At 43.3% G+C, this 9,913-nt stretch overlaps 1 protein-coding gene across 15 annotated transcripts in view; it reads left to right on the plus strand.

Moving 5' to 3' along the window:
- The first annotated feature begins 3,644 nt into the window (after window positions 1–3,644).
- The window catches only part of fgfr3 (fibroblast growth factor receptor 3), an 85,202-nt gene continuing 78,933 nt past the window's right edge, over window positions 3,645–9,913 (plus strand). For 3 of the 15 annotated variants that reach the window (XM_032526130.1, XM_032526136.1, XM_032526141.1), the window contains exons 1-2: window positions 3,648–4,187; window positions 9,347–9,566. In XM_032526130.1, the coding sequence (XP_032382021.1) occupies window positions 9,425–9,566 (142 nt within the window). In that variant the 5' untranslated portion in view covers window positions 3,648–4,187; window positions 9,347–9,424. Of the gene's footprint in view, window positions 4,188–9,346; window positions 9,567–9,913 lie in introns of all 15 variants that reach the window. The other 12 variants (XM_032526125.1, XM_032526133.1, XM_032526139.1 and 9 more) reach the window with 7 other exon arrangements.

Genomic DNA, 9,913 nt, shown 5'->3' on the forward strand with positions numbered 1-9,913 from the left:
AGGCAAAACAATAGACAATGATTAAATGGTAGACAACATGGCGTCAAATTAAGGTATTTTAAAGTGCGGTTGCCGTGATACAAGAAACAATATTGCGATGTAAGTGACGTTAAAATGAAATAGAATGTGTAATTATAAAGAGTAATAAAGCAAGAGTCGGTAGCATGACATAAATTATATTAACCTGTGACCATAAATATTGAAAAGTAAGTATTTGTAATAAAATAATATAAATACAGATTATTACATTACTGTGCAATATTTAATACTCAGGACTTTTGAGCAAGCAAACTATGTTGCATAATGTGTATAGAAGCCCTCTATCTTTCTATTATTTTATATATGTATATATATAGTTGCTCTCAGGACTGTGCACCACATTCCTCCCTCTCTTTTTTCCTTACATTTAATATTTTAATATTTTGTGTTGACAATGTAAAGGATGTTGCTTCAATCTCGCTGCACAGGTACTGCACTTGTGTAAAATGACAATTCTAATAATTCTATTCTATTCTATTATTTTCTATTCATTTTCAACCATAGTCCTTTGGCCAGATGATTTTAGACCATCACGGCAAGTGTCTCATCATATATTGAAATTTTTCAAGACAAAGAAAATCTAATACTCAATAAAGGAATTTCTAATACTTCTAGAATTGCAAAAAAAAAAAAAAAATTGCAATACAAATGGAATCAGCAGCCATGTATCATGAAATAATCCAATGGGGACAAAAGCATAGCATCCCAGCCAGCCTTAGCATGGAGCGTGTGATGCGTTTAAGGGAAATAACCGTTATGATTCAGCACTTTTTGAGCTGTGTTGTTGTACAAGCAGAGCACCAGTCATCCTTTGCGTGTCCTATGTAAGCGGGAGAATACTTATGCAAACATGTAATTTGTATTTTTATGTTTGCAATTGATTCGGATCACTTAGGAATCTGTTCTCACTTTGGCGTTAAAAGCTTTTTTTCTGTTGTTCGGCGTCAAAAAACAACCACGTGTAATCTACTTTGAGTCAAAGCTGTATAGCAATAAAACAACTTCCAGTGGGGCTGAATACTGCTTATAGGTACTTATAAGTACTGTAAATATACATTATTGCCATAATTGGAGAGTTTTGAGTTGACTAAATGCCAAATTTGTGGAGTAGATGGAGAAAATGCAACCACAGAACAGAAACACAAAATTGTTTTTTCCTCTATCCGGACCTTTCTTTAATTTAGCTTTTGGTGTGTGAAGTATGGAATCACTTTAGCGTAAATTATTCAAATAAAACCGTCTGAGCGGAGATAATCATCCTCCAACTGAAGGGCTCACACCTCATAAACATGCGACGGGTCTTGGTTAGCGGTTTAGTCAATTAAAGGTCTGCGATCTCTCCACCTGATGATGCTCGTATCTTTTTTTTTCTCTGTAATTTATGACGCGTTTACGCGGATCGTCATAGATCACAAACACAGACGCATGGCGGCACACTCCGCCCGGCCCCTTAGCACAGGGGCCGCTCGGCTTTATGGCGCCATAAAGCTGCTTTCTCCAAACACAGTTTAAGAGATGACACTAATTGGAGTGTTGTTTAAAGCAGCTATCACCTCTGTCCTGACGGCAGTAATTAGCCCAAAAGGGAAAGTACATGGCAGAATAAATGGGTGGTAAATGGTGATTTACTGTTTACTCAGCACACTTTAGGGCCGACTGGTCAAACATTGGTCCAATCTTCTAATAACTCAAAGGCCGTTCTGCCTGGGGAACACTGCTCTTGCACACAACCACACACAACGTATCTGTAATCCCTGACATGTTGATCTGGTCTGGGGACCCTGATTCTTCCGGGATTTTTTCCCTAATAAACTCCGTGGAAGGGACATAACAGCGACAGTGTATCTCTTTTTTCTTAAGGACCACCTAGGACCCCTTCCAGGTCCCCTTGTGGTCCCCAAACCCAACATTGGCCACCACTGACTGTAAACCTTTCAGCAATCAAACAGCAATAACGCCTAAACTGACTGAGTTTTTCTCAACGAAAAGGAGAGGGAGGCGTCACTTGCTGCCTCCAGCGGCCCCCGGAGGAGCGGCACCCCGGTGGGACACACACACACACACACACACACCTTCAAAATAAAAGTCTTTTCTGTATGACTAGCAGTATGTGATCCTGTGATGGCTTAATTGCGATCCACCTGCATTTGTACGCTATAAAGCCTACTTTACTATTTTTTTTTAACTTACTCATACAATTATTGTCAAGTTTTGTATTAAGCTGAAATATTTTTTACTGAGAGGTTGATTTACATATCTTTTGCACAGTAAAAATTAACCGTTTGCGGAAATGTAGTTTTCTGCATATACATCCATGTCTTGCATTTTTTAATTTTATTGACAAAATGCATTAGACAAAGAATCAGGTAAACAACAATAGCAAAAACACATCAAGACAAATTCTCACAACATCAAAATATATGTTAATATATATAAGTATGTATACATAAACACTGTATATATATAAAGAAAAATTAGGAAAAATATACAATCTATACAACTACTTCCATACATTCAAACTATAAAGAAAAAGAGGTCCAAATAAACATAAAATCACATTTAGTCAGAGGTTTCAGGAAAAAAAACTGTTTCTACAAGTTTAATACCTGCATTCCATATTCATATTTGCATATCAAGGGGGGTCCTGACCCACCCTATCTGTGGGTTGTCCCCCTCTATACATATCATTAAAGCCACACTTTGTATTGTAGATATGATATGCTTGAAATAATTGTATAAGCAGTAAAATAAAACAATATTATCACACAATAATAATAATAATAATAATAATAATAATAATAATAATAATAATAATCAAGTGACAACAAAATGCGTTTTTAGATTAGAAAGGTTTTGAGTTCCCCCTCCGTTGCCTTACAGTGGTTTCGTCCACTGTTTTTTTTTTTTCCCCTGTACATTAATGCTACACATAACTCGAAAATGATTTGAGTCAGTAAGTAACCTTAAACATTAGATACAGTGATTCTTTTCTCTAATGAAATTTATGCTGATTCATTAATTCATTAGTCCTGACAAAATAATTGTGTATTTTTCTAAAAGTCCACTATGTTAGCAGTTATAAAGTGACTTAGCTTGTTTGGAACGTGAGCTAGATTGATGGACAGTTAATGAGCTTAAGTTAGCTAGCGTTAGCTTGAAGGATAGTTAATAAGCTAACGTTAGCTCTGCTTGCTAATTCCACCCAACTTGCTTTCACTAGTTACAGAAAATGACCTTAAGAAAGTCACTCATCTTGCCAGAGCACTGGGCTTTCCTACAATGTGACAACCGTTTGTGAATAAAACATTAAGTTGTTAAACTTGACTAATTTATTGGAAGGCTTTCAGGCTAGTCAGTGAGCTAGCTTGTTAGCTTGCTTGCTATAGGAGGCTCAGTTGTCAGTTCAGCCTCATCTGTATTAGAGAAAAGAATCACTTTACTTGTTTAAAGTGAATGTAACCGCATTGCCAGCCTTCTTACTGGAATTCCACAACTTGCATATCCTGTTACAAGAACAAAAATGCCCCCCCCATCTGTTACGCCCATGCGCATTTAATAGAGCATTCTTCCAAGCATTGCGTCACTGGTTCATCGCTCAAGCTTTTATTTTGAAGGTGCAAACAGGAACTCGCCGTGTCTCCCAGCCGGTGTGTGGTGACCGTGCAGCTACTTCCCAGGCAGCCAGCGGCGGAGAGCCACCAGTCCGAGTTGGCTGATCCGAGGTAGCGCAGCACACCGACGGCCACCGGCGCTGAAGCCGAGCGAGCAGCCGCGTTCACGGCGTCCGGTCCGCCGAGCTTCACACTGCCACACCGACCCGCTGATGCGCGACACCATGAACGCCTCCTGGACGTTTGGACACTTTGGACGCCAGCGCGCAGTGGGATCCTAGGATTTAGTGGAGAAGAAGTTGTCTTTCGCAACGGCGGTGCACGAGCCAAGGACGAGAGGGATTTCTTATTCTTTTTTCCCCCCTTCACTCTGCCCGATTTGCCCGAGGATTTACGGATTTTAAAGTTATTTTGTGTGTGTTTTTTTTTTAAATAAATTTAAAGGAGAATAACTGCTGGGTTTCTGTTTTTGTTTTTAAATGAATGCTTGGTGACACCTGAAAGACTCAGATCTGCTGTCACAACGGGATACTTTGGGTAAGTAGATTATTATTATTATTGTTATTATTATTGGTATTAATTCTAATTATTATTCACAAACAACTCTTTTGAGCCTCTAAGTCCTGAGAAAAATAGCTCCACTTCCTTGTAGATGTCAGTCAGACAGGTTGAGCTCTCCAATCCCTTAGCGTTAAGTAACCACGTTGTACTAAAAGTATGTGCTGTGTGTGTGTGTGTGTGTGTGTGTGTGTGCGCGCGCGCGCCGTGCCATCGCACAGGTGCCGCAGAGTGAACGGTTCCTCCGTCCCCGGGCTGTGCGCCACCCGCCTCGGCCGGTGTCAGCGGAGGGTTCTGCGCGCATTTCTATCACAAAGCGCGCACAGGTTTTCTGTTTCAAAGCGCACTAATTCGGGTTGCACTGTGTGTGGCGCAGAGTGGTGAATTTACGCACGCTGCGGAGCTTAAAAATATCCCCCCCCCCGCCCCCCGGAATTGGTTGAGCCAATTCCTTTATTTTGAATAGAAATCCACTTCCACTTCTAAATAAAAAGTCAATCTCGAGGCAATCACCCGACTCAATCTGCCTTGTTTAAAAATATTGTCTAAAAAAAATATTGAAATGTTGGTTTCTAGACAATTCCTGAAATAAAAAAGCCTATGAATTGGGCAAATACGCACGTTGATCTGTCCATCACGAAGGCTTGAGAATGCCCATTAGATGCGTCTAATAAAAGTTTGCTTTCCATTCTTTATCACCTATACGTCCCCCCTGCATAATTCCAATGTCAAAAAGTCAATTATTGACTTTCATCACCACGCTCACGCTCGTTAGGATGAGCACGCCTTTTCTTCTCACTGCAACAGTGACGTCTTATGTGCTTTGGAGCAGAAATATGAATTACGCATCAGCGTCTTTCACAGAGCCGTGCGCCCTAATGCCTCTGATCGTCTCTGAAGTTTCTCCAGAAAGCCGCACTTTTTTTTTCTCTCTCTCTCTCTCCTCCCTTTGAAAGAACGAGCTGTGCGGTTCTCTCTCTCTCTCCCCCCGCAGCAGCACATCAGTCATCCCCTCATCAAACACACGCGCTTCAATCGGATTCAGATGGTGATTTTGGCCACTCAGCTCAGCTTTGACTCCCACCATGTCAAACCACCACCGGGGAAAATAACTGGATTACAGCATCCTTGAGAGAGGGGGGCTGAAATAAGACTTGGGACCCATATTGCTTTAGCCTATTCAATTTTAGAGCTTTAAAAACAAGCGTGCGGATGATAATAGCTGGGCTAATGCTGCAAATTAATTGTATCTATTGACCCAAGAAATAAGGCATGCCAGTTTGCAGCGTATTTGTTCAGAGGCGAGCCTCAAACACATTACGCTTCCAAATGAGACTCTGATTGCTTCTTTTCATTCCCCAAATTGGCTTGAGACCATTCATCTGCGTGGAGTTATGGGTGCTTTTTTTCCCCCTCTGCTGTTTTCTTTAAAGAGGAGAGTAATGCATTTAATTGGCCCCGACATATCTAATTTGAGACGAAAAGTTGATCTTTTTCATGCTCAAACACTGACATACTATAATATGATGTGGTGATGGCGCCGCAGTTTGATATGACACATGCCTTTAATATCTTATTGTATCTCGGTGGGTTCCCCTATCACTCAGAATGGCTCAGTTATAACACTCAGTCATGAACTGTATTGGCCTTAATTCTTATATCCCATACCTTAATTACTTCTGTAGGAACTCATACTGTAACATTCAAAGAGAGTTGACAGTATCACTGCAGTACTTTATGGGGTTCCCTTTTCCACCCAGCGTCACTATAATAACCCTTTAAGGTCTTATATTGTGTCTGTGGCTGTTCAAACACTTCTTACAGCCTTTTTTTATTACAGCCTTTTTATTTCCCACGCTAGCTGCTGTAATATGCTATCAAAGAGAGTTATCTATGTCTCAAGTCCTTTAAATCAACCTGTTTTCCGTTGGTTTGCATACTTGTATTTCTTATATATTCCTAGAGGGACTAACGTGTCCTTCTATGGCCTCTGTCTCCCGCAGAGGACATATTTGTGGACAGGGGTTTCCCTACCATGTTATAAGAGTGAGGCGCAGCACCCAAAACACGTACACTCAGCCGAATGAATCAAACTGAAAGACTTTTCTCAGATGGCTGTAGTCGGTCCCCAGTGGACTTCTTTAGCAAGCTGTGTCTTTAAGCTTTTAGAGTGTTATATATTTATGATCCGCTGTAGCTTTTCCAAAGTTTCAGATACAGATATGGTAATAATAATGGCCTGACTTGATGTGCAATTGCATAATTTGTATTGAAAAAAACGTCTGCACCGTGAGACGTAGGGGGACGAGTAAGTCAAATGTTGCAAAGAAGCTCCTGTGCAGTCTAACTTGCAGAAAATAACAAATGTAATAGTTCGGTACTTCTGTATTTTTTTTGTTGCAAGCAAGACAGTCCTTTGGAAAACACTGGTAGTCTTTTACACGTGCACAAGTGTCAGATTCCGAGGTGTCCCCAGCGTGCAGCGAACGCCTCACACCTGGACTCACACGGCACCCGACAGCTTCAACAGGCCTTGCTCTCTGGGCTTCTCAGCTGATCGATATCCCTTCTACCCCGAGGGTGCGTTTTTGAGGGTGGGGATGTGATGAAGAGCAGGAGACGAGAAGAAATGGGAGACGGTTTAAAACAGGAGTGTAGAAGAAGACAGGGCCACTGATATGGAAGATTACCCACTTGCTTGGTCTGTCTATCTTTGCGCCCCTTGCCCGGCTGCTGCTCGCACTTGCGCTCTCCCAAAAATCCTCTAATTCCCCCCGACTAAGTCAATCCAGTCAATCCAGGCCCGGCTTTAATTATTAAAGATTACCGACACTCTGGAGAGGTGTGACTAGCATGTGACTTCCTCGCATTGATCCTCACTGAGGGGAGAAGGATGACAGGGATTTGAACCCCGGTTAAAGCGCTTTTTCTTCCTCCAAGCTATTACAATGTGTGGATAGCTCTGCATGATTAATGTTCATGTATTATTCACCGCCGTGGCTGTGTTTCTCTTTCATGCTTTAAGAAAATATTAGCATGAAAACACTTTGGGGGCTTTGAACTCCTCGCTGGGTCTTTGGGATCCATACCGCCTCTTCTTCTTCTTCTTCTTCTTCTTCTTCTTCTTCTTCTTCTCTTGAGCTTATTGAGTGAAATCAAAGTGTTTTCAGTCGCCTTTGGAGTCTGTGAGGAGTTCATTTCCAATGTTCAGCATGTCCATTTTGGCATAAAAAGTGCTTAGTTCAGTTCAATCCCTCAATATTTCAAAAATAAAGAACGCTAAAAGGAAGGATATAAGGTTCCTGGATTGTCATATTATCTACCACGCTATTAATCATGTTGCCACACGGTTGCTGCTCCTCAAACTCGAGGATTCACTTTGTACACAAGGTAGTCTCAACCATTACCCGTCTCCAGATTAGTCAATCTCAAAGCCCGTATTGTTTTCATGTTCCTTCTCAACATCGGCTGGACAGGCTGTCATGCTGCTTGTCTAAACACACCTGCACGTTGCCATGAAACGACTGCGTGCAAAGTAAATGAGATATTTTAGGTGTGTGTGTGTGTGTGTGTGTGTATATGTGTATCCAAAAAAGAAACATTTTTTTGAGAGGCCTGCGATCAGCTGTGTAATTGAAAAACGGCCCCTCAACTTACACCTAAATATGTGCACTTAAGTCTTCCACAAACCTAGGGAAAACACTGTGTGTGTGTGTGTGTGTGTGTGTGTGTGTGTGTGTGTGTGTGTGTGTGTGGGTGTGTGTGTGTGTGTGTGTGTGTGTGTGTGTGTGTGTGTGTGTGTGTGTGTGTGTGTGTGTGTGTGTGTGTGTGTGTGTGTGTGTGTGTGTGTTGTGTCGTTCCCCCATCGGTGTTTTCTGTGTTGGAGAGCGATAATGTGCAAACGGGGGCTCGTAGGGGCCGGCCTCATGCGCTTCGTTTGTGCTGAACAGGACGGGTCACAGGTTCCTCACAAGAAAGAAAACATCGCTGTTAAGACTCAAGACACCCAATCTTTCTCTGGACTGTGTGTGTGTGTGTGTGTGTGTGTGTGTGTGTGCGCATACAATACACTTCTGTGTGTGTAGAAGCAAAGCCCGCTCTCGCGTGTGTTCGCCAAACTGTGCGTGTCTTTTTGTCGGGTGACGTCTCACAGCCAAGGCTATTCTAAAGCAGGACACAGCCCCTAGTGTAGGCCTGTGTGTGTGTGTGTGTGTGTGTGTGTGTGTGTGTGTGTGTGTGTGTGTGGTGTTGGGTGTGTGTGTGTGTGTGGTTGTGTGTGTGGTGTGTGTGTGTGTGTGTGTGTGTGTGGTTTTTGTGTGTGTGTGTGTGTGTGTGTGGTGTGTGTGTGTGTTTGTGTGGTGTGGTGTGTGTGTGTGTGTGTGGGTGTGTGTGGTTGTGGGATTTGTCTTGCTTTTCTGGGCACCTCACTCGTGCTTTCTCCCAAGCCTCAGTGTATTCCAGCTTCTCCTGCTTAAGCAAACACAGGCAGAGCACTCCGCCGCCCGCCCCCTACCGTCACCCTCGCTCTCCCTCCTCGTTGCTCTCCCTCCTCGTCCTCCCACGGGCCGCCGGGCACGTTGGCCAACTGATACTGTAGACGTCGGCATTCCTCATCCCGCAGGAAGATTAGTGAATCCATGTCAATCGGTTGCCAAACCAAGCAGAATAGTTTCTCAAGCAGAAAAGACTCCCGTGAAAAAGAAGGACAGGCTGTTTAGGTCTGACATAATGTGACTCCCCTCCCCCCCCCCCCCTTCCTCCTTAACTAATCCTGTTGCAGCAAAGTTAATGGATTGGTTAATGAACTCAGAGCTTCCATCTGACCATTAAAAAAAGAAAAGAATAGTGAGGGGGGGAACGGTTTCGAACCCGGCTAATGTCCTCTTCAGAGCTGTATTTGGTGCTCTGAGAAAGGTTTCTGAGAAAAACTGCGAAGAGGGATTTCCACTCTAATCCTCGAAATCTTTGTGGAATGTCAGGTCAAAATATGGTAGCATGTGTGCGCACCCACAGGCGCTTCTTTGTACTGTGTTTAATTTGCAGTCTAATTTTCCTCTTTCTGAGTTCTACCTGTAGTCAAACATCCAGACGTCTGTGTGTTATCCACCTCTGACGGATTTCTCCCTCGTGTTTTCCAGGTCAGGGTCGCCGAGTCGTCGGACAGTTTCCCGCGGCGTGGTAGGCCGCCGTTCTGCAGGACAGCATGCTCACGGAGGATGTCGTCTGAGTCGGGCCTCGCCGCTCCGCGTCTCACCTTGCCGTCCGGAGTGATGACGGCTCTGTGGTGCTCCCTCTGGCTCTCCTTCCTCCTGCCCCTCTGCGCCACTCCGGCCAGGCTGCCCACCGCCCAGCCCACAGGTAGGACCCCATCTCGAACCCCTGCACAGTGCTAACTCAGGCGCTGAAACAATACCAATAGTAATATAATAGTAGCAGTTGAGTATTGCACACATTACAAGCCAGTGTTATTGCACAAAGCAGATGATATTGTCCACTTCTGTGGAGTTTCTGAGTGTCTGTGTGTCAGACACTTAGAGGGAGGAGTTATAAAGTTTGATGGCCACAGGCAGGAATGACTTCCTGTGGCGCTCTGTGGTGCATTTTGGGAGAATGAGTCTATCACTGAAAGTGCTCCTGTGATTGAGCAGCAAGCCATGGAGTGGGTGTGAGACATTGTCTAAAGATGGCATGTAGTTTGGACAGCA

The sequence above is a fragment of the Etheostoma spectabile genome, chromosome 9 (assembly GCF_008692095.1).
Source record: "Etheostoma spectabile isolate EspeVRDwgs_2016 chromosome 9, UIUC_Espe_1.0, whole genome shotgun sequence".
NCBI classification, from domain to species: Eukaryota; Metazoa; Chordata; class Actinopteri; order Perciformes; family Percidae; genus Etheostoma; species Etheostoma spectabile.